The following is a 24,545-nucleotide window of genomic DNA, read 5'->3' as shown; positions in this document are numbered from 1 at the left end:
ATTTTAAATCTCCTGTCATCATTGACTGCAAAATCTGCTGCTTGCTCATGGTGTTTTTGTTGTTAATTGTTATATTTAGTAAAGACACCATACATTTGGTCAGATTAAATAAATATGAAACCAAATTTCTGACTTATACAAGCAAGAGTTAGGGAAAAAAACTATTTATTTTACAAGTAATGGTAGGACCTGATGCTACAGAGCTTTGCAAAAAAGAAGCTGCATTTATAAATCAAATACAAAAAAGAAACCTGAATGTGTGTGTATATGACCAAACGCCCACTGTATCTATTTTATATTTCTGAATGTTTTTCTTGTTAGACAATGAACAAAATTTCCCTCCAAAATTTCCCTTAGACCATCAGTCTAAGTTTTAGAATGAGTGAGATGATCTGATCTGTAGGAATTTGCCTTTATACTGAACTATACTGACTTTAAACCTCAGGTAGACTAAGTCTGCAGCAGGACTGTGTTAAACATGCTCTCTTTAACAGTCAGGTTCTTTACTATTATCGTACACACAACAGTTACATAGAAGCACTCACTGGTAATGAAGATCTTGGATTTCAGGCTCCCTCCAACAATGACGAGCACTGAAAAGAAAATCACACAGGGAGAAAATCACGCGGAAAAGGAAATCGTGGGTAAAAGAAAATAATGCTAAAAAGAAAATCTCATTGAAAAAAACCACTGGAAAGGCAAATAATGCTGGAAAGAAAATCATACAGACAAGTAAACTATGCAGAAAGGGAAATCACGCAGAAAGGAAAATTGCAAGCAAGAGGAAATCATGCAGAGAAAAAAAACTGTGAAAAGAATCCACAGCAAAAGGAAAATCATATGTGAATCAAAATCCCACGTATAAATATTGTCAGAGGTGTAAACAGCAGTTTAGGTTGCACGTACAGGACACAGTTTATAATAAACAGTAATATGGCAGTTTGAAACCCATCTCTGACCTTAAACCACAGCTAAGCCAATAACAACCAGAGCCACCAATGTTCACATCCCATTGTGTTGTTATTGTTGTTGTTTTTGTCATTGTTTGGAGCAGGTTGGTGATCCAGCTCAGCTCCATCGTGTCGTCTCTGAGAGCTCAGGCTGCTGACACTCTGAATGAACTCTCTCACTTTTCTACTCTGTGGAACCAGGTCAGTGTGTGAGTGTTGTTGTTGTTGTTGTTGTTGCTGCTGAGCTGGACTAACAGTCAGGTGTGTTTAGGATCCAGAGGAGCAGGTGAAGGCCTTCCTGCAGTCCAACCCCTCGCTGGCAGAGTTCAGCTCTCAGATCTCCCTCTACTCTGTGAGTCCATTCCCCGTTTTTATATTTACTGAACATCGTCAGCAAACACTTAGCTCATGATTCACTGTAGGTCACACTACACATCAGTTTTATCATTTAACATTATCAGACTGAGGACAGATGTGGGACCGCTGAACAAGATGACGCCTAACAACGTCACTCCACATAACCCCCAGAATTTCTTCTCAGTAATGTTGCAATTGACTCCGCAATACTAATGAAGTGTTGTTAATTAACACGTGAATACCACTGCAAGTGAATGCCCATAGTTTAGCCGACGTCCGGCATGACAACCATGAGCACCAACTCGAAAACGAGAGCTGCTCAGCATGACGCTAGCTATGCTAGCTTAGCAAGTGGAGCTTCATCTGGGCCCGCTGAAAAGAAGCCGCAAACTGCACAAGCTATGACACCGCCTGGGTTTGCCGAACTGCTTGCTGCACTGCAGAGAGCTATGGAGGAAATGGCTTGGTTTAGCGGCACCTTATCAACCCTACAAGCAGATGTAACCAGTGTCAAGACTACTCAGGGTAAAATGAAAACAGATGTGGCAGCCATTTTCCAACGACTCGACGAGGCTGAATCAAGGATTTCTGAACTAGAAGATGAGAATGGGCGCCTGAAGCAGCTGGCCAAGATGAGTGCCAAAGAGTGTATGGTGCTTCGAGAAACTGTGAATGATATGGCTAACTGAGAGAGACACCTGAATATACAGCTCTCTGGACTGAAAGAAATGTCCGAAAACAGGGTCAAGCTTCAGGAGCATGTGCTCTCGGAGTAGACATGGCTGAATCAGAGCTGCAGATAGTGCACAGATCAACATAATAAATTAACAGCAATCCGTATGACAAAATAAGACAGAAAGAGAGACAGAGACAGAGAGAGATGCAGGACAGACAGTAATGACAGTAGCTTACAACAACATCAATCAAAGTAATAATATCATAATAATTATGGCTATTGTGGTACAATATGTTGAAAGTATATATTAATATCTGATGGTGTACATATGTGACAATAATCATGTGTATAATAACAGTGGAAGTATGACTAGTGATAACAGCAGCAGCAGGAGGCATCTGGCAGGACCACGGCAGCAGCACAACTGCACACGTCACACTATGCAGGCACCGCTGCGATATGAGTTAATCTGAGAGACAGTGGAGCACAAAGGCTCCAGAGAAGAAGCCGAGTTAGTGACATGCAGTATGGCTGAGTTATAGGAGGTCTCCTGGCAGACTAGGCCTAAGTCAGCCTAATTAGGGGCTGGTACAAGGCAAGCCTGAGCCAGCCCTAACTTTAAGCTTTATCAAAAAGGAAAGTCTTAAGTCTAGTCTTAAATGTGGAGATGGTGTCTGCCTCCTGGACACAACAGGAAGATGATTCCACAGGAGAGGAGCCTGATAGCTGAAGGCTCTGGCTCCTGATCTACTTTTGGTAACTTTAGGGACCACGAGTAACCCTGCATTCTCAGATTATTACTCCGAGGTTTCTTCAGTTTTGTCTGAATTTAACATCAGGTAATCGGAGCTCATCCAGGTTTTTATGTCTTTCATGAAATTTTGAAATTTAGTGAATTGATTAGTTGCCTCTGGCTTCATCGATAAATACAGTTGTGTATCATCCGCATAGCAATGGAAAGTTATAGAGTGATTTCTTATGGTGTTACCAAAGGGAAGCATATAGAGTGAATAGGATTGGTCTGAGCACAGACCCTTGTGGTACTCCTAAACAAACTTTAGTATTTAGACATGATTCATCATGAACATGAACAAACTGAAAACGATCAGATAAATAAGATTTAAACCAACTTAGTGCAGAACCTTTTAGGCCAATTAAATGTTCCAGTCTCTGTAGCAGAATTTGATGGTCAATTGTGTCAAATACCGCACTAAGATCTAATAAAACAAGTACAGAGACGAGTCCTTTGTCTGAAGCAATCAGAAGATCATTTGTAATTTTAACTAGTGCTGTCTCAGTGCTATGATGCATTCTAAATCCTGACTGAAATTCCTCAAATAGATTATTATCATGGAGAACATCACACAGCTGGTCTGCGACTACTTTCTCAAGGATCTTTGAAAGAAAGGGAAGATTAGATATTGGTCTATAGTTGGCTAACACCTCTGGATCCAGGGTGGGCTTTTTTAGAAGAGGTTTAATTACAGTTGGTAGCCTAGTTGGGATGGGGTCTAAGAGACACATTGATGATTTAGATGAAGACATCACTGCGGTCAATTGTTGAAGAGAAATCGGGGAGAAGCTATCTAAAGATACACTGAACAAAAATATAAATGCAACACTTTTGTTTTTGCTCCCATTTTTTATGAGCTGAACTCAAAGATCTAAAACATTTTCTATATACACAAAAAACCATTTCCCTCAAATATTGTTCACAAATGCCATTCATCCACCACCATCACCTCATGTTGCAGCATGATAATGCACGGCCCCATGTTACAAGGATCTGTACACAATTCCTGGAAGCTGAAAACATCCCAGTTCTTGCATGGCCAGCATACTCACTGGACGTGTCACCCATTGAGCATGTTTGGGATGCTCTGGATTGGCTATACAATAGTGTGTTCCAGTTCCTGCCAATATCCAGCAACTTCGCACAGCCATTGAAGAGGAGTGGACCAACATTCCACAGGCCACAATCAACAACCTGATCAACTCTATGCGAAGGAGATGTGTTGCACTGCGTGAAGCAAATGGTGGTCACACCAGATACTGACTGGTTTTCTGACCCCCCCAGACCCTCCCAGTAAAACACAACTGCACATTTCAGAGAGGCCTTTTATTGTGGCCAGCCTAAGGCACACTTGTGCAATAATCATGCTGTCTAATCAGCATCTTGATATGCCACACCTGTGAGGTGGGATGGATTATCTCGGCAAAGGAGAAGTAACTAACACAGATTTTAGACAGATTTGTGAACAATATTTGTGAGAAATGGTCTTTTGTGTATATAGAAAATGTTTTCGATCTTTGAGTTCAGCTCATGACAAAAGGGAGCAAAAACAAAGTGTTGCGTTTATATTTTTGTTCAGTGTATATTAGGTCTTACAGCTGTGTTTGAGGTTAGATAGGTACTATCTGAGGACAGGATGTCATGAATTTTGCCTCTAATAGTTAGAATTTTGTCATTGAAAAAGCTCATAAAATCATTACTGCTAAGGGCTAAAGGAATACAAGGCTCAATAGAGCTGTGACTCTCAGTCAGCCTGGCTACAGTGCTGAAAAGAAACCTGGGGTTGTTCTTCTATTAATGCTGAGTAATAGTTTGTTCTGACATTGCAGAGGCCCCTCTTATACGTTTCGAGACTGTCTGCCCAGACTAAACGAGATTCTTCCCGTTTGGTTAATCGTCAATTCCTTTCAAATGTTTGCGATATTTGTTTTAACTTACAGGTTTGAGAGTTATACCAAGGAGTGAACTTTATTTGCTTTGTTAACTTCTTTTTAAGAGAGTGCTCAGGGTTCAACGCTAAGGTTTTTTTTCACTTGCTTGGTCAGTTTTTACTTGCCCTATAAAAATTGTTTAATTTAAGCGGCTATCAAATAACAAAGACTACAGTTATTTTTATGTTATGTAATCTTTATTCACACTGTATTTATTAATTAAAACAACATATGTCATGTACTGTAGCTTAATTCCTACACAAAAATGACAGTGTCAGGGCTTAAAGTGAAAAATTTGTCAGTTGTTCTCCGTCTATAATTTTGCACCCTACTTGAGCCATGCCCACCTCTATTTATTTTTCACCCCTCTCTCCAGTTCTGCTGTATTAACACCGGGTTTAATATATTTTGCTTCCATCTCTCTGCCCTGCTCTACTCTACTTCAACGCTACTTAGTTCTCTCTCTACTCTACCAGTAGACTACCACATCCACCTGTTGCACAAAACGCACACAGCAGTGTTTCCCCTAGGATGGAGTTGTAGCAGTGGAGGTGAAGCACACGCATGAAAAATAATTTTCACGTGTGAAACTTTTTTGTATGCTTGCAAAGCACAGCCTGCTGGGATGTTTCTATGTATCTACTGGCACCAGAAGGGCTCTTTAGGACTAAGTACGTACAGTACATTTGTGCACAGTAATGAGCAGGTGAAATGGGGAACTGCCCATTGGTTCGACAGCCCATTGGTTCGACAGCCCATTGTTCCGACCATATTAAATTCATTGTTCCGAAGTCCGTCCCGAAATCATCATGATGCCCTGTGGTTAAGGTCTGGTTAGGTTTAGGCACAAAAACCACTGGGTTAGGGTCAGGAAAAGATCATGGTGTGGGTTAAAATGAAAAAGAAAGTGACAAACACATAAGCTGTGAGCCTGCTCCGTCTCAAGCCGGTCGCGGCGCACCATACGCCCGCCGCGAGCCGTTCAGCACCGCGGACAGTCGGACTAATGGGATGTCGAACCAATGGGCCGTCTAACCAATGACATGGACCCGGTGAAATGTCTGTCTAGCTTACATATGAGGTGTCTCAAGATTTAGGAACATACAATTCTATTGAATATAATAAAAGTAAAAAGTCACTTGACATGCTGTTGTTTTGTGCTATGACCTATTTAAGTGTTAGAAGTTGTTATTTACGTGACAACGCCTGAACGCAACACAAGCTTAGCACAAGTGCTGTGTGTTTGCTCGTGTTTGTCTGTGCGTAACAGCAGTCTGTTGATGGTTATTTACACACTGTCCATAACAATAACTTTGTCAGCTGACAAACTGCACCGGGCTCGGGGTCAGGTTTGGTCAGGCCCGAGCCGTTCTAGCGTGCTCACCTGTGTGTGTGGCGGAACTCCGCCGTGCGCGATACAGAGAGCAGAGGAGAATTGTTAACGTGTGACCATGTAGTCCCATCACAAACCATCACAGTCCCCTCCTGAAGGGGACACTAGTCCATTACTTCAGCACTCACAAGATGTGTGGCACAAAGTCCTTAAAATGTTTGGTTTGTCTCAATATAAACAAGGTTACTCATCTACAGTACATGGGAAAATCCTGCAATTAAGATAGGAAAGAAAACTATATGTTGGAGGGCGTGGCACACTAAAGGCATAGCCACAATTGCTGATTTATTTGAGGAAGGAGTGTACTACTCTAATCAGGGGCTAAAGGATAGATATGATCTAACTGATAAAGGGGATTTTTGGAAATATCTCCAAATGTGGAGCAGTGTACAGTCTTTGGGTTACAATGCAGGACAGGACCAAAGTGTATTGCAAAGGTTTCTAAAGCTTCCTAATGTTGTACAATCCTCATCTGTATTTTATAATATGGCAGCGAATGTTCTGCATGGTAAAAGTGAGAGTCTGAGGACAATATGGCAAAGGGACCTTGACACTGAGCTTGAACAAGAGGTTTGGGAGAGTATTGTCCTTAGCATGGGCTGGTCAGTAAGGGACAGTAAGAGTAAATTTGTACATTTTAAAATAATTCATAGGTATTACTGGACTCCAGTCAGACGTAAAAGACTTGCTCTAATTCAAAGTGATGAATGCTGGAAATGTAAGAGCTCTATAGGCCCGTTTCCACCGCTGGAACTTCGGGGTAATTTTACGGGGCCGGGGCTGTTGGTGCGTGTCTCCACTGCAGGAACCACCCCCGAAGGACAGAGTTCTGGAACTTTTACGGGGGCTAAACAAGTCCCTGCCTCGGAGTAGGTACTCAGAACAGCCCCGAGAAACTCCTGGCTGGGGCTTGGGGATTACTTGGTGTTGATTGGATATACTCAAGGCGGGATGTGACGTTTTGTAAATAACAACATGGTTATCGTAGATTAGCTGGGCTAACCATTAGCTGTTAGCGGTGTCTGTAATAACTCAATAAATGGTCCGTGAAAATTTTTTTTTCCAGTGGATATCTTAGTTACAACATGATTGAGCTAGCAAAGCAGTTTTGTGTTGCTATGTGTGGTATTTATTCACTTTTGAGAAATCACGATGTCTAGAAAGCATCAGCTGACAGGGACAGCTAACAGCAGCAGCAAAGCTAACATCAGGACGTCATCTGTTAAAAGCCTCCCGTTGTCGGATATGGCATGAAACTACTCCAGTTAGCTCAATCATGTTGTAACTAAGACATCCGCTGGAAAAAATATTTTTTTCACGGACTATGACCGGAGTTATTACAGACACCGCTAACAGCTAACAGTGTCCCTACGCCCCTACATTGCCCCGGTCAAAATGGTTGCGCAATGATTACGTCACATACAGAGCCCAGTAACTTTACAGGAACCTTCCTCCTACTCCTACTCTCAGTGGAGACACGGCGGTTCAGAGGGCAGAGCGAGAGGACGTTCCTGTAGTAGTTCCTGCCCCTCAAATAGTACCAGGAACTTCTTCAGTGGAAACGGGCCTATGTGTACTTTTCTACATCTCATATGGGACTGTCCACTGGTTTCCCCATTTTGGACACGAGTGGTTGTGTCAATTGAGGAGTGGCTGGACAAACCCTTGCCAAGCTCGCCTTGTCTCTGTCTTCTTGGTGACAAATCTGTTTTACCAGCTGGACTTACGAAGGCACAGTTTGGGTTGGCCCTTGCAGGTTTCCTGAATGCTGCCAGGATCATACTATGGAACTGGAAAATGCATATACACCATGTTATAAGGACTGGATTGAACTCATGACAGTTACAGCCTCATATGAGATGATGCTCGCTAAAGTGAATGATTCTGTGTCTAAATTCACTGAAGTGTGAGTTAGGATGACGTGACCTAGGCATAGGCATACGTCATGTTTGTATTCATTTTATTGATTGATGGCCAGGACATCTGGATCTGGTTTGGGCAGAGACCCAAGGTATTGATGTTGATGGATGATGTGTTTTCTTCAGGGATGCCACAGATCAGGTACAGGGGGCCCATATGAGACCATAAAGATCAGTTACATAGGGGGGCACTGAGAAAAACATCACATCGGTTAAAGGACTGTATAATGATTCCAGATGTGGGTTTTGGCCAACTATATAAGTGTCTATATTAGGGGTGTAACAGTACACAAAAATCACGATTCGGTACGTACCTCGGTACACAAGTCACGGTTTGGTTTTTTTCGGTACAGTAATGAAAAAAATAGACAACTATTAAATATCTTTTACTTATTGGTAACCTTATTAAAACATACCATCACAGCAGTTAACTCTTTTTACACAATTTTTGAATGAAACAAATATATATAAAATCCTGCTTTTTCACACTGTTTGAATGAAAATAGAAATGTAAAAGTGAAAAATAAAATCCTGCTGTTTTTTTAAACACATTTTTTGAATGAAAAATATAAATATACATTTCTGCTTCAACAGTTTTACTCAATTAAAATAAAAAGTATAGTGCAGCTGGTCAGCTTTAAAGCCTGCTCAGATTCAGTTTTACTAGGAACTTAATCAGCTTTCCCACTTTGTTAAAGTGCAGTAAACAAAACAAGCTTATATCTAAAGTGCAGCTTAAACAATTTTACTCAACTCCAATGACGCTGATTATTTCTTTAGCGCGATGGTCAGGGAAACGCTCTTTCTTTTTAAACGACAACGATATCGTAGTTTGCACCAGATTGCTTTTTCTAGTCGTGCCGGTTAACGTTCAAACTCAGGTGGTGTCGCTTTAGATGCGTTAGCATGTTAGACGTGTTTCCAAGGACATACCCGACCGCTGTTCTGCAGTGTCGGCACACTGCTTTTGTCTTGTCAACTTATTTATTTCCATCTTCGTATTTTACCCTGAAACCAAAGTGTTCCCAAACGGAGGACTTAAGGTTTGCGGGTGGGTCTTCAGGTTCGTCAGGCTCACTTGCCATGTTGTCAAAATGCGAGAATGCGCTGACCTTTGCTGGATATTCATTGATCCATTCATGCAGTTTGAATGAACTACACAGAGGAACTTAGGTTAGTCTGGTCCTGCCATAAGGCAGACCTCCTCTTTGGGAAGTGTATTTGTAGATGGAGCTGCTGTCAGGTGTGCTCTCTGTGCACACCTGATAACTTTAGTAAAATAAGCAAAATGCTGAATTCAGAAAACATACATTTCACAGCAGTGTTAGAATGAGCAGAACATGTTAATCAAAACTACAATTTTAAAAAAGTTTTACCTATAATGCCTTGCTATCCCTGCAGAAGCTGGAGGTGCAGATTTCAGAGCTCCCAGTGTGTTGCATGGTGGGTTCAATCCTGTTTGACACCGACCAGCTGAAGCTGGCACTCACTCAGGAGTGTCGTCTCTGGAAACGGGCCTTCGGCGCTGCACTCAACCACCGGGCGTCCGCCGACATGGATGATGTTTTCTCGTTTGTGGAGGGGCTGACGAAGCGCCTGCAGCGTCCAATCACAGACCTGGAGGATGTCCGAGGAGCCATGGCAGCACTCAGGGAGGTCAGCCAGCATCTTATGGGCTGCTCTCTGTCATCATTCATTCATTCTTAATTAATAGACTGAATCATTTACAGTTCCATACAAAAGTTTGGGCAGTAAGCAGAAGATGAACTGATTTCCAAAAGGCATGAAGTTAAATATGAAACATGGTTTTCAGATTAGTGTATTATTTTTGTTTTGTACAATTTTAGAGTAAAAAAGGAGCACCCTGCAAAAGTTTGGGGACCCCAAGACATTTGAGCTCTCAGACAAATTTTACCAGGATCCCAGAATTCCTAGAATTAGTTTGTTAGGGCTCTGGCTTGTTCACAATCATCATTAGGAAAGACAAGGTGATGCAAATTTTATAAAGCTTTATAAGTAATGTGACTCCTTTAACCTTGTCCCAACAATCAGCAGCCATTGGCTCCTCTAAACAGCTGCCTGGCACTGAAAACTAAAATAACTGATGGCCACAAAGCATGAGAAGGCTGTAAGAAGATAGAAAAGTGTTCTCAGGTAGCTGTTTCCTCAGTTCATAATGTAATTAAGAAACGGCAGTTAACATGAACTGTGGAGGTCAAGTTCAGGTCTGGAAGACCAAGAAAACTTTCAGAGAGAGCTGCTTGTAGGATTGTTAGAAAGGCAAATCAGAACCTACATTTGACTGCAAAAGACCTGCAGACAGATTTATCAGACTCTGGAGTGATGGGCACTGTTCTACTATGCAGTGACACCTGTACAAATATGACCTTAAGAGAGTCATCAGAAGAAGAGTCATCAGAAGAAAACCTTTCCTGTGTCCTCACCATAAAATTCAGCATCAGAAGTTTGCAAAGGAACACCTGAACAAGCCTGCCCAAACTTTTGCTTCAGGCCCTTTTCCTTTTTTGTTATTCTAAAACTGTAAACGATTAAAATTAAAAAGTAATCTTGCTTAGAATATTGAAGAAATGTTTCATCTTCAACTTAATGCCTTTTGGAAATCACTGAAATTACTAAATTAATTAATTCATTAATTACAGTGGCTCATTAATTCAGTCAATAGCTTTTCATCATTACATGCATTAACTGAGTTTATTTACTTATTCATTCATCCTTTCATTTTTTTCACTTTTTCATTCATTCATTCACTCAATTATTATTCTTAATTGATAGACTGAACCATTTATCTATAAATCTGTGCAGAGTTTGCATATTCTTCTTGTGTCTGCGTGGGTTCTCTCTGGATACCCAGGCTTCCTCCCACAGTCCAAAGACATGCAGGTTAATTGGTGACTCTAAATTGTCCTTAGGTGTGAATGTGAGTGTGAATGGTTGTCTGTCTCTATATGTTAGCCCTGCAATAGTCCGGCATCCTGTCCAGGATGAACCCTGCCTCTTGCCCAATGTCAGCTGGGCTAGGCTCCAGCCCCTCCCACGACCCTCAAGAGGATAAGCGTTTATGAAAAGGGATGGATGCATGTGGTCATTCATTAATAAATTAATAAATACCTTCATGTAAACATTTATGTTTTCATTCATGCGTAGAATTTGTATTAATGATATTTATTTGATCAAACTGCGTTCTAATGATTAAATAATAATATTTTATCTAAACAATAAAGTACTTTGACTAATAGTACCTAGAGCACTACTGCTATGTACTGTTAATATTTTCGGTAATACTGTACAGGTAATCAAGTACTGTTTAGTCATTCAGTCCTTTTCTTGTTTATTTCTGCTCTCATGTATTCCTCAGCCCAGGGATTGTAATTCATTCATTGGTCCCTCACTCGTTCACCTCTTCACTCTTTATTGTTTGAGGTTCGGGAGGAAGAGGTTCGTATCGACGCCACCATTGGCCCGGTGGAGGAATCCTTCGCTCTGCTCAACAAACATGAGCTGCTCTTCAACGACGGGAACGCTGAGCGCGTGGATGGCCTGACGTATGCCTGGAGGAACCTCAGCGCCCTGGTGAGACGGAGGGAGGCGTGTTCATGATGTCACTGCAGAGGAAATGTGGTTGATAAAGACAAATCTGATGCATATCTGCCACACTGAGACGAGCACAGGATGGTGTTTGTTGAAGAGAAAATGTTATTGCCTCAACATGTTTAATTGAATGACAGAATGTAGTTTTTCATTTAAAAAAGTACTTCACTCTTTAATATAAATTAAAAAAATACTTTTACACCTAAGCTGCTCAAACTGAAAAATAATTGGGATTTGGACTGATTGAACCTTGTGGTCCAAATGTTGTAACATTGCCCTCTTGTGGAGTTAATCCTCAGGACCTCATGTTATTACTAACCAAGGACGACTGTTTATGGTCCTCTATTACAAACCAACATTAACTAGAAATAAAGCATTTAACTAGTAGAAGTTTTACTAACACAAGTATTATTTAATTTAAGTTCATTTATTTTCAAAGTGCTTTAACACAACCAAGGTTTTGCTTATGCAAAAGTTAATAACCAGTTCAACTGTGCATTTTCATATCCTGTCTAACATGCCCAATGAGTATAAATATTTCAAGAATTAGTGTTGAAACATTAGTTGCACAAAACTCGACAGTAAACCAGATACAGTTTCCAGCTATCAGTGTCAGGGCTCCACATTAACGCTTTAGTATGTTTTTCTTTGTTGTTGTTGTTGTTGTTGTTGTTGTTGTTATTTCAGACTATTTGGATTTTATTTTTATACAGAAACATTTCTCTTATTTCCTGATCTTTATATTTGGCTGGTTTTGTACAGACTTCTGGAAGACTGGTGACCACTTTGTGAAGGCTGATGGTGTGTGTGTGTGTTTCTGGGTGTGTTTTGTGGTTTCAGGTGGTGCAGAACCAGAACACTCTGGTGAGGATCCAACCCAGCATGAAGGCAGACCTGCTGTCTGCAGTGCAGAGCTTTCAGAGCCACGTTCAGAGATTCTGCAGCGATTACAACCACAGGTACATGTCAGGGACCAACAGCTGTCATGGTGCATGATAACAACGTGCACAATAAGTCAGAGGTGTGTGTTTGCAGGGGTCCAGGGATGGAGGGGGTCGCTCCAGCTGAAGCTAGTGAGCGGCTGCAGAGTTTTCAGGCTGAGTTTGATCAGCTGTGGAGGACATACACCACCTGCTCTGGAGGAGAGGAGCTATTTGGACTGCCTGTTAACGGTATGACTGACTGACTGACAGACTGGATTCCTTCCTTCTGTTATTCCTTCCTAATCTTTCCTCTCTTTCCTTCAGAGTATCCGGAGCTGCAGAGGATTAAGAGGGAACTCTCTCTGCTGTCCAAACTCTACACTCTGTATAACTCTGTCATTGACAGCGTTGCCAGCTACTACGACATCCTGTGGGCTGACCTCAACATCGAGAAGATCAACAACGAGCTGCAGGACTTCCAGAACCGGTACAGCAGGGAGGAACATTATCGACAAATGTTTTAGAGTTAAATTAAAAGTCTGAAGTAATTCAGTCAACCAATTAAAATCTGTACTTCAGCTTTGAATAACCATTGGCAGCAAGGGATGGGAGTCGAAAACTGGTATCAAAGTATCTGATTTATTGGAATCATAAGCCTCCGAGCTCATCAGTTCTTGTTATTAATGTTGGCATGTTTTTCTGACAGTTGCGCATTGAAAATCAGTGACATCAAACTCTTGCATCTACACTGCTGGAAATTTGCAATCAAGCCACCTTGAACAGCATAGAGCTTTGAATCCAGTTTATGTAGTGGCCTTTGTTCAGGTCTTCACAGTGCCCTTACTCTGTGAGATTTTTCTTTAAGTTTCTATCTTGAATAATAATCCAAAGTTTTGTTGTCTCACACCCCTTAAAATCAAGAAGGCCTCATGACCCCCTGTGCAGCTTTGGTGATCCCTAAAATGGTGGCTGGGAGCCAGTCATCTACACTGTGAGCAGACTCACAGATGTTAAAACCTGTACAGGGCTTTTTCCCCACACTGAAAATTGATCAGGAATTAATATGGGACTCAATAAAGGATCAAACCGATAAGCAGAATAAGTCAGTATCAATAAAATCTGATCAGTTGGTCTCCCTGGCAGCACTGATTGCTTCATCTCTCTCTGGGTCGTCTTTTGTGTTTTCAGGATCCGAAAGCTTCCAAAGGCGTTAAAGGAGTGGCAGGCCTTCAGAGATCTGAAAAAGACCATCGATGACTTCACTGAGACGTGTCCTCTGCTCTACATGATGGCCAACAAGGTGGGACTACCTGTGTGTCTGTCTGTGTGTCTGCCTGTCTGACCTCACTTACGTCTCTCAGAGTGAGATGTAACAGTAGATTTTAATATTTCAATTCACATTAGAGATGATTTTAAATGTACAAACATCCTCAGAAAGGCAATGATGACATGTTACTAACTTCCTGTGTCCTTCAGGCGATGCTGTCCCGACACTGGACTCGTCTCAGTGAGCTGACTGGTCACAGCTTCCAGGTGGGATCAGAGTGTTTTTCCCTCAGAAACATCATGGAGGCTCCACTGCTGAAAAATAAAGAAGACATTGAGGTACTTATGCTGAAAACACTGAAGGTGTTTACATACAGACACTGATGTTGAAGTTCTTAACCCTTTCAGAACCCAATTATGTTCCAAACACAGAAAAATATATTGTAACCATGGATTTCTACTCAGAAAGCACTTGAACTTAGAAATTTTTTTCATTATACTTTATTCCATGTTATTTTTTCCTGTCCATTCCAATGGATGGAAAATCTGAACCCAGAAATCATCTAATAGTAAAAATGACAATAAATGGTCAAACAGACCTTTTTTCCAACAAAAAACATGGAAATCATATTTTTTTTATGAATGGTTAACTCATCTAACTCAAGATATTCTTTATCTCCAGAAGAGTATGTTGAAACCCACCTGAGATGAATATTGTTTGTACATAATCAATAAAATGCATTATAAGCTGATTGTATTATCAGAAAATATAGTCCAAACATTATTTCCATATTTATGCAGTATTTCCCCTAATTATTTTCCTGTGACACTTAGATCCACTGTCCATTCTAATGGAAGGATGCTTTTGAAAATAATCCAGAGTAAAAGCTGTAAATATTTCATAGGATTTTTGACATGTATGAGTAATATAACATCTCATGTTTACTTTACACACAGTTAAAACACAAATTATATACTTTAACAATATGAACAGACTGAGACATGGCTTGCGCTTCCTTCTTGCTGATGATGTAGATGATGTATGATGTAGAACATGATGTAGGACACTGATTGGCTACAGACATCCCATCAAATAAGTCTATGCATTTGGATGGAGTCAGATGATAGTAATTATAGATTTAGACATCTTAGAAAAGTTATGTCTATCACAATGGAGGGGGGAACTGAAAAGGTTAACTCTGTTACTTTCACCTCTTTGATTAAAAGAACATTAATAAACTCAGGCTGCTGCCCTGAATTTATGTTCTTTAAATCAAACAGTGATGATGTAGTGATTAGCATTGTTGCTTCATAGCAGTAAGTTTGCATGTTCTCCCTATGTTATCATGGGTTTTCTTCATGGGTTCTGCAGCTTCCTCCCACAGTCCAAAGACATGCAGGTTAAATGGTGAATCTAAATTGTCCGTAGGTGTGAATGTGAGCGTGAATGGTTGTCTGTCTCTATGTGTCAGCCCTGTGATAGTCTGGAAACCTGTCCAGGGAGTATCCTGCCTCTCGCCCAGTGTCAGCTGCAGTAGGCTCCAGCCCCCCCGCGACCGCCAACAGGATAATCGGTTATGGAATGAATATTAAACTTAGTATGTTTAATCTTTTATTGTTTTAGTCTCACATTATAATGCCTGTTCTTTAATTTTATCATAAATTACAGTTCCAGATGTATGGAAAGTTTCATACATCAGCTGATCTTCTGAGCAGATGATATTTCACATAGTTTTCAGATCCAATTTTTAATTTTAAATTTTAATTTATTCTGGGACTTAGCTCACTTTTTAAATCCTGAAATGTCCAAAAAAGACCATCAAAAGTTGTGAATAACCTTAAAAGTAAGTATTAATCTGGAAAAGTCTAATATAGTGGTGCAAGTAAGATGATCTTGAAAAGTGGTGATAATTTTAAAAGATATAATCCTGAAAAGTCTAGAATATTCCTAAAAGGCCAGAGGTTTATTTTTATAGGACACACAAAAAGACCCCACAAGAATGCTCAATTTTTGGGCAATAATCCAACACTGAAGAACGAAAGATATAATCTTACAATACTATAATTTACTTCTGTAGAGTTGGGAGTGATCCAATAACATTTGAAATCATATTGAAAAATAAAGAATAATCCAGAAAATTAGAAAAGTCAGGGGTGCTTCTTAAGACTGCTTTTGGATGAAAATAACTTTAAAAAGTGGAGCATGATTTTGAAAAAATGTCTGAAATCCAGAAATACAAAAACAACCCAGAAAAATTGGAATAACCCTGAAAAGTCTGGAATACTAGTGCAAGTGAGATGATCCTGAAAATTGGTAACTTTAAAAGATAAAATCCTGAATTTCTTTCTTTTTTTTTTTTTTAATGATATGGAAATTCAAGAATACTTTAAAACAATATCAAAGCTCTGCAGCAATAGTTAAAAGATGGAGAAGTTCCAGATGGAGAAGTTCCAGAGTTCCAGAGTTTTCAGGGTTAAACTGTTGAGAGAAGGTTGCTGATTGGGAATGTTTTCCTGTATGTGTCAGGACGTTTGTATCAGTGCTGTGAAGGAGCGAGACATCGAGGCCAAGCTGAAGGATGTGATGGCCGAGTGGAGCAGTCAGACGCTCAGCTTTGCCACCTTCAGGACCCGAGGAGAATTGCTGCTGAAAGGAGCCGACACTGCTGAGAAGATCTCCATGATGGAGGACAGTCTGATGGTGCTGGCATCACTGCTGAGTAACAGGTGGAGAGATGAGGCCTCGGGCAAGGAAGGGAGACAGAAGTGACTTAGAAGGCAGGAAAGATGGAGATCTTAAAGCAAACACACAAAAAGAAAATAAGGTAGAGACAAGGATGGAAAGAAGGAACAAAGAAAGGAGGAGACAAGGAAGGAGGAAAAAAGGAAAGAAGGAAGAGACAAAGAAAGAAGGAAGAAACTGATGGTAAAAAGGAAGAGTGGAAGGAAGGAAGAGACAAGGAAGGAAGGAATAGACAAAGGAGAAGGAAGAAAATAAGGTAGAGACAAGGATGGCAGGAAGAAGGAAAGAAGGAAGAGACAAGGAAGAAAGAAAGAAGGTAGGGGAGGAAGAGACCAGGAAGAAAGGAAGAAGGAAAGAAGGAAGAGACAAGGACGGAAAGACGAAAGAACCGAAAGATATGAAAGCAAAAAATTCAAATAAACATGGCATAAAATGTAGAGAAAAAAGAATGGAAAGAATGTACAAATGTCAGTGTAGAAAATAAGTTAAACATATGAATGAATGAATGAATGAATGAATGAACAAATGAATGGAAGAATTAATGTATAATGAATGGTTGAATAAATGATTGGATAAATTAATTCATGGAAAATGAATGAATGACTGGATAAAAGAATGAATAAATAAATGACTGGATAAATGAATATATGAATGGGTGGGTGAGTGGGTGAATGAATGAATGAATGAACATGCCATCTGTGGTCCTTTCTGCTGCAGGTATAACGCTCCGTTTAAGCCATCCATCCAGCTGTGGGTCCAGAAACTCTCAAACACCTCAGAGATCATTGAGAAGTGGCTGTCGGTTCAAAACCTTTGGATCTACCTGGAGGCGGTGTTTGTGGGTGGAGATATCGCCAAGCAGCTGCCTCAGGTCACATGATCATCATGTTACACTTGTAATTTAAACATTTCCTCTCACTTCAGGTAGATCTTAAAGTTTGTCTTTGCCTCATCCAGGAGGCCAAACGTTTCCAGAACATTGACAAGTCATGGCAGAGGATCATGCAGCGAGCCCATGAGCTCCCCAACATGGTGCAGTGCTGTGTGGGAGACGAGACGCTCAGCCAGGTGCTGCCCACATATCTTAGAGCAACACAACACACACAGTACTTAACAGGGTTGTTAACCATGACACTGTGTCTCCTCCTCCTGTAGTTGTTGCCTCACCTGCTGGAGCAGTTGGAGCTCTGTCAGAAGTCTCTGTCCGGTTACCTGGAGAAGAAGCGCTTGGTGTTTCCTCGTTTTTTCTTTGTGTCTGACCCTGCCCTGCTGGAGATCCTGGGCCAAGCCTCGGACTCACACACTATACAGGTAACACGCAGGTGTACAGGTCATACACTTCTACTGCTGTCACTAATATTTCATTCATGTTTCTTTAGTAAAATAGGCCCACAAAAAAAATCTGTTTGAGTTTTACTTTTTCCCCGTTCTCCTTGATGTCTCTCTGCTTTTCTTCCTTTTGACCTCTTTCCTGTATTCTTGTCTGTTTTTCTGTGTTGTTGTTTGGAAAAGTCTTATTTAGTTAATCTCTTTCTGTCTCTGTCTCTCAGGTTCATCTGCTCAGTCTGTTTGACAATGTCAACAGAGTTGTTTTCAATGAGAAGCAGTATGATCAGATCATCAGTTTTCAGTCTCAAGAAGGAGAAACTGTGGAGCTGAGCCAACCCATCCTGGCACAGGTACACACACTAAAACTGAAATCACTGTCATTATGGGGACCGTACTACTTTATTTTGATTTTTGGATTTATGCTGGATTTTCCTACAAAACAATATACAGACTCATCCAGCAGTAATCCCTCTCCACATGAACACACGTCATGTTTGACTCGTGAGGGCCGCAGCTTTACCTGTCAGACTTGTCTCTCCCAGGGAAACGTGGAGGTGTGGTTAGGACAGCTGTTAGCAGGGGTGAGGCAGACCCTCCATGCTATCATCCGTCAGGCCTACCTGGCCATCAGCGACCCAGGCATGAAGCTGCTGGAGTTTCAGTTGGCATTTCCAGCTCAGGTTGGCCTGCTGGGAATCCAAATGATCTGGACCAGAGACGCAGAAGATGCACTCGTCCTCAGCAAGTCTGACAAGAAGGTACCTGTATTTTGAAAAAAGAATCAGAGAGGAAACATTAAACCTGTCTTTTCATTACCATGCAGATCCTCTCCCCTCACTGTTCCTCATCTGATTGGCTGACAGATCATGCAGACGACCAATCAGAAGTTCCTGGATCTGCTCAACGAGCTGATTGACATGACAACCAGAGAGCTGAGCAGAAATGAGAGGACCAAGTACGAGACGCTCATCACCATCCATGTCCACCAGAGAGACATCTTCGACGAGCTGGTGGGTGGACAGACAAGAATTTAGTTTGTTGATTGAAGCAGTATTTTCTACAATGTAATTATCTACATTAGGTGCGTCTAAACGTGCGATCTGCGTCAGACTTTGAGTGGCAAAAACAGTCAAGGTTTTACTTCCTGGAGGAGACGGACAGATGTGTCATCCAAATCACAGATGTGGAGTTCAGCTATTGTAATGAATACCTGGGCTGTACAGACCGACTGGTCATCACCCCGCTGACAGACAGGTACACAGACACCCGACACTGACTGCTGGGTCATACCATTATTAACACTTAAACGTCCAGTCAGAGTTGAATATGTTCTTCTGTCCAGGTGTTACATAACTCTGTCCCAGGCTCTGGGGATGAGTATGGGCGGAGCTCCGGCTGGTCCGGCAGGAACAGGTAACAGTTCTTGTCTCTAATGACAACTCACTAAAATGTCTGCGTTGCATGTTGCTTTAACTCAGTGTATGTGTATGTTCAGGTAAGACGGAGACCACTAAAGACATGGGTCGCTGTCTGGGGAAATATGTGGTGGTTTTCAACTGTTCGGACCAGATGGACTACAGAGGACTTGGACGCATCTACAAAGGTGTGTCAATGTGTGTATGTGATTACTTCTGTACAGAGTGGTGCATGAATAGTTACTGGAAGCCTTCTGCTTTAGTAACTATTGATGGATCAACCCAGTCACCAGATAGCTGGCACTGTACTTTTCTGCAAACGACAGATACATTACATTTGCACATTATTACGTAGCGGATACGATTAAACTTTACATTTCAACAGCAATGTGGTTAACATCTGGTTAGGTTTGGCACAACAACCACTTGGTTATGTTTAGGAAAAGCTCATGTTTTGGCTTAAAGTACTCGGTTTGGGGGGCACTGTCCCAGAAGGAAATACAGGGATATATCAGTAAAAACAACCGCTTTTGTTTTAATTCACAGGAAACACAACAATAACTTGATAAATCCAGTGTTCTTTGTTGGTCTTAAACAGTGGGCTGCAGCTGGCAGGCATCTCTCCTTGGTGTCACACCACTATCCCCTCCACCTCCTGATGACAAAGTCAGCTCATACACTACATCACTTTAAAAACTTTGATATAATATGTATGAAACATGCAAATATAATGCAGCCATAGTTTGCACAAACATTACATTGCCAACATTTTCTTCCGGCGACTGGGCTGGATGGATTCACCTCAAAAAACTGTGTTTAAATTAGACAAAAAGAAGAAGTTTTTATTGTTGTGACAAAGGGGTTATCTCCCGGTCTGAAAAGTACAGCCAATGCTGAAGTGCCTTAAACATGCATTCTTTCTAATGGCCAGCAGGGGGCGAGTCCACTAGTTGCAAAAAGAAGTCAGATTATATTAGCCTGAGTGTCAGACTGAAGCTCCCAGAACCTTCAGTCTGACCTCGCCTCCATTGAAAGCGATTTACAAGGGGGAAGGAATTTGATTCAGTAACCATTCAGTAGAGATCAACGACTCACACAGAATCTGACGTCATTATTATCCATGCCTCGGGGGTGCCAAAAACAAGCGAGCATTGCCCGTTTAAAATGTCTCCATCGTCGTGCACGCCCAGCTGCATCGCTGTTAAATCCAGTTTAGCAGCTTCCTTAATTTGGTCCTCCATTAACGCGAGTAGTGGCGAAATACCTCGATAGCATCGTTAATGTGGTCTGTAGGATCTGTAGCAGTCGCCATTGTTGCTATCCTCACCAGTTACCCACAGGCGCACAGCTTGACATCAGCGGCGCTGATTGGCTAATCGCTAGACCCGTCCCACCCCCGGTGTTCATTGGTCCTTCCATCTTTTGGACAAGATAAATCGCAAATTCATTGCACTATGCCAGACCAGAGATGCAAGCCTACTCGGTTGAGTAGGCTTGCAGTTGAGTTTCTCTCTCTGGCCTTCAGGACCAATGACTAAAACCTCTGTTTTGTCCTGGTTGAGCTGCAGGAAATTTGTTGCCATCCATGACTTTATATCTAAAATGCAGTTAAAAAGGGCATCGATTGGCCCTGTGTCATCAGGAGACACGGTGATGTACAGTTGCGTATCATCAGCATAACTATGAAAGCTGATGCCGTGCCTCCTGATGACGTCCCCCAGAGGAAGCATGTAGAGATTAAAAAGAGTTGGACCTAAAATTGAGCCCTGGGGGACCCCACACTTTATCTCATGGGTTCCTGAGGAACATGTATCCATACTTATAAAGAAGTGTCGACCAGTAAGGTAAGAGACGAACCAGTTAAAAACAGTACCAGAGAGGCCGACCAAGTGCCTCAGTCTATTTAATAAAATGTGATGATCTACTGTATTGAAGGCGGCGGTTTGATCCAGTAGTACCAAGACTGTGAGTTTATGGTTATCTAAATTGCACCTGATGTCGTTTAAAATCTTTAAAAGGGCTGTCTCGGTACTGTGGTTCATCCTAAAACCAGACTGATACTTCTCTAAAGTGTTATTTGTATTTAAAAAATCATTTACTTGGTTAAAAACCAGTTTTTCTAAAATTTTGCTTAAAAATGGTAAGTTGGATACAGGCCGATAATTATTAAAAATGTTGGGGTCTAAATTGCTCTTCTTCAGAAGGCGCTTCACCACCGCCGTTTTCAAGGAGGCCGGGAAGACACCTGTCTGAAGAGAGCAATTCACCATGTACAGTAGCTGTTCCTCAAAGAATCCATAAAATGTTTTAAAAAATGGTGTGGGAATTGGGTCTAAAAGGCAGGTTGTGGGCTTTACTTGGGAGAAAACTCTCCAGTGTTTCCTCAGGTAAAAGCAATGATCCAGGTGTGTCGACAGTTAAAATCTGTTGCGATAAAAGACTGGATCTGATGTCATTGATTTTACTTCTGAAGTGGTCTGCAAAGTCCTCACAAAGGGCATTGGTTGTTGTCTTAAGTGATCTGTTAAAATTACTGTTTGTTAAAATATCTATTGTAGAGAAGAAGAATTTGGGATTGTTTTTATTGTCAGAGATTAGTTTTTTGAAGTGGGAAATTCTTGCGTGTTTGACTGCGTTATTGTAGGTTTTGAGATGTTGACGTAATATTTCGTAGTGGACTGTTAGGTTTTATTTTCTCCACCTTCTCTCAGCACTCCTGCAGTATCTTTTCAGTCGTTTGATTTCCTGATTTCTCCATGGGGGAGTAGGTTTTGTTCTAATTGTTTTGATTAAAAGTGGAGCCACTGAGTCCAGTGTTGACTTGAGGTTGTTGTTAAAATTGTCCACAATAAAATCACAGGGTGCTGGTAAAATTTCAGCAGGAGTGCTCTGTAAAATCTGGATAAAATTTGTAGCCACTTCAGAAGTTAGGTAGCGTTTCCTCACTGTTCTCACCAGGGCCTCCTGTTGGTTAAAACTGGTGATGTTAAAAAACACACAAAAGTGGTCAGACACAGCCAGATCCACAACAGAGGACACACCCACGGACAGGCCATAGGTTATGACCAGGTCCAGGGTGTGCCCTCTGCTGTGGGTCGCCTGCGTGATATGTTGTTTAAAATCCAGTTTAAGATGTTCAAAAATTCTCTGGATACTGGGTCCGAGGTGTTGTCAATGTGTAGATTAAAATCACCAGTTATTAAAATCCTGTTGTAGGTGGAGTGAATGATTGATAATAATTCAGAAAAATCACTGATAAAAGAAGTGGAGTACTGGGGTGGTCTGTAATGCAGGTTATACAATGGATAGGAGGGCTGCTAAAAACAAAGGCATGATGCTCAAATGACGTGTAACTGCTAAAAGAAACTTCATTTGAGGACATTGTGGTTTTTGTTACTGATGCAGTTCCGCCTCCTCTTTTACCTCCCCTAATAGAATATAAAAAATTAAAATTTAGTGGAGAAGCCTCGGTGAGAACAACAGGTGCGTCGGTGCCAAGCCATGTCTCTGTAAGGAGAATACTGTCTAGGTTATTGTCTAAAATTAAATCATTTATGATAAAAGATTTGTTTAAAAGGGAGCGCACGTTCAGCACTGCCATTTTAATGTTTGTGCTGAACGTGCGCTCTTCATGACTTTTCAAATGGATGTTAAAAACACGGTTAGGTCTAAAAACATTCCTGGGTTTCAACTTTCTAAGTGTAATTATGGTTTTTATGGTGTGAATGTCCTGTGTTTCCGGTTGCAGAGAAGGTGCTACTGAGGGAGAAGTGTGTGTGGTGCAATGTGTAGTGGAGGAGGGAGGAGGTGGCTGTGGTGCAGGATCGGACGGTCAGGTCAATGTTGACTGATAAAAGCCGTGATCCCTCCTGGTTTGGGTGGAGGCCGTCCCATTTAAAAAGGTGGGGTCTGTTTAAAAAAGCTATAAAATTGTCGACAAAGGGGATACTTTTGGACAGGCAGTGTCCCTTCAGCCACAGGTGCAGCTGACGAAGGCGGCTGGTGGTGACGTCACCATAACAATGTGGGGGCCGGAAATAATTAGCCACTTCCCCGTGTCCAGCAGGCGGTCCACCAGGGAGATGAAGTCCTGCTTGAGGACCTCTGACTGCTGGTTCCTGAGGTCGTTGATACCGGCCTCCAGGACCAGTGTGGAGGCCGAGCAGTGCCGTGCAGTCAGCTGGAGGGCGGAGGATGCAACCTCACTGACACGGGCACCAGGGTGGCAGAAGGTGCGGCCGTTGTGCACTTCCACGTGCCTGACCATGGAGGTCCCGATCACTAGCACAGAGGGGGTGCGCTGCTCCCGAGTGCGCACCTCCGACTGCCTGGAGGTTCGACGGTGACGGGATGGAGCCCGATGTTTGTGGCGCCGGGCCGCGGTTCCTCCTGACCGGGATGGAGGGGAGGGGTCAGGCTGGACAAGCAGATGCCGATTCCTGGACTGGTGAGAGCCACGGCCAGCTAGACGTAGGCCTACAGGTTCCACAGGCGAGCTGGATGAAGCATCCACGGGAGGGAAGTCCTGCAGGCTTAGGATGTCATACCTGTTATCCAACGGCAGCTCCAGAGGCGGAGTAGGAGGAGATGGACGAGCCCCAGAGCCCCTGGCCACCACCGACCAGGGCTCCCTCAGCTTGAGTGGAGCTGAGCTCACCGGTGCTCCTGCTCCACCCTCCGTGATGAAGCGCTGCGGCTCTGCGGGGCAAAGGCAGGAGGTGGAGAGTGCCGATGATTTGGGCTTGGCTCCCTGGCGGTGCCAGCGGGACTGGGCTAGTGCTGGTGTCGGAGTTCCGGTGGTTATGGAGCCAGTCCACGGCAGGGTGGTGTTGTTCGGGGCCATCATGCTCCGGTCACCAGCGCCGGATGCCGTCAGGTGAGCAATATGTTTCGTCTGGGTCGTGGCAATGGTGGTAAAATCCAGGAGGATCTTTTCCCTTGATGTCGGCCTGCAGTCCGGAGATGCTCTCCCTCAGTTTTGACAGGGTCGGGAGGCAGGACTCACACACAGCCAACATACCTGCGGCCTGTGCTGGAGATCCGTACCCCGGGACACAGCATCAACACACGGAGGTGAGTTAAAAATTTTACCCTTGGTCGTGGGGCCGAAATGTCCAAGGGGACCTTCCCCAATTTTAAGGGGGCAGTCCGCTTCAGGTGGTGAGTTGTAGGTCTCCCACAGTTAAACGATTTTTAAAAGTTGGCGCCTCGCTAATGCGTTTCAGCTGGCGACTTCTGCGT

At 42.3% G+C, this 24,545-nt stretch overlaps 1 protein-coding gene across 1 annotated transcript in view; it reads left to right on the top strand.

The window, feature by feature from the left end:
* The window catches only part of dnah5l (dynein, axonemal, heavy chain 5 like), a 206,928-nt gene that overhangs the window by 57,154 nt on the left and 125,229 nt on the right, over window positions 1-24,545 (top strand). The window contains exons 29-47 of the mRNA XM_049565752.1: window positions 1,055-1,151; window positions 1,222-1,302; window positions 9,421-9,675; window positions 11,461-11,610; window positions 12,469-12,587; window positions 12,664-12,800; window positions 12,876-13,038; window positions 13,740-13,851; window positions 14,028-14,156; window positions 16,345-16,544; window positions 17,278-17,431; window positions 17,518-17,628; window positions 17,716-17,871; window positions 18,111-18,239; window positions 18,432-18,647; window positions 18,753-18,899; window positions 18,971-19,143; window positions 19,232-19,302; window positions 19,385-19,492. Of these exons, the coding sequence (XP_049421709.1) occupies window positions 1,055-1,151; window positions 1,222-1,302; window positions 9,421-9,675; window positions 11,461-11,610; window positions 12,469-12,587; window positions 12,664-12,800; window positions 12,876-13,038; window positions 13,740-13,851; window positions 14,028-14,156; window positions 16,345-16,544; window positions 17,278-17,431; window positions 17,518-17,628; window positions 17,716-17,871; window positions 18,111-18,239; window positions 18,432-18,647; window positions 18,753-18,899; window positions 18,971-19,143; window positions 19,232-19,302; window positions 19,385-19,492 (2,708 nt within the window). The remainder of the gene's footprint in view (window positions 1-1,054; window positions 1,152-1,221; window positions 1,303-9,420; window positions 9,676-11,460; window positions 11,611-12,468; window positions 12,588-12,663; window positions 12,801-12,875; window positions 13,039-13,739; window positions 13,852-14,027; window positions 14,157-16,344; window positions 16,545-17,277; window positions 17,432-17,517; window positions 17,629-17,715; window positions 17,872-18,110; window positions 18,240-18,431; window positions 18,648-18,752; window positions 18,900-18,970; window positions 19,144-19,231; window positions 19,303-19,384; window positions 19,493-24,545) is intronic.

The sequence above is a fragment of the Epinephelus fuscoguttatus genome, linkage group LG21, assembly GCF_011397635.1.
Source record: "Epinephelus fuscoguttatus linkage group LG21, E.fuscoguttatus.final_Chr_v1".
NCBI classification, from domain to species: domain Eukaryota; kingdom Metazoa; phylum Chordata; class Actinopteri; order Perciformes; family Serranidae; genus Epinephelus; species Epinephelus fuscoguttatus.
This window is presented reverse-complemented; position numbering and strand designations above follow the sequence as displayed.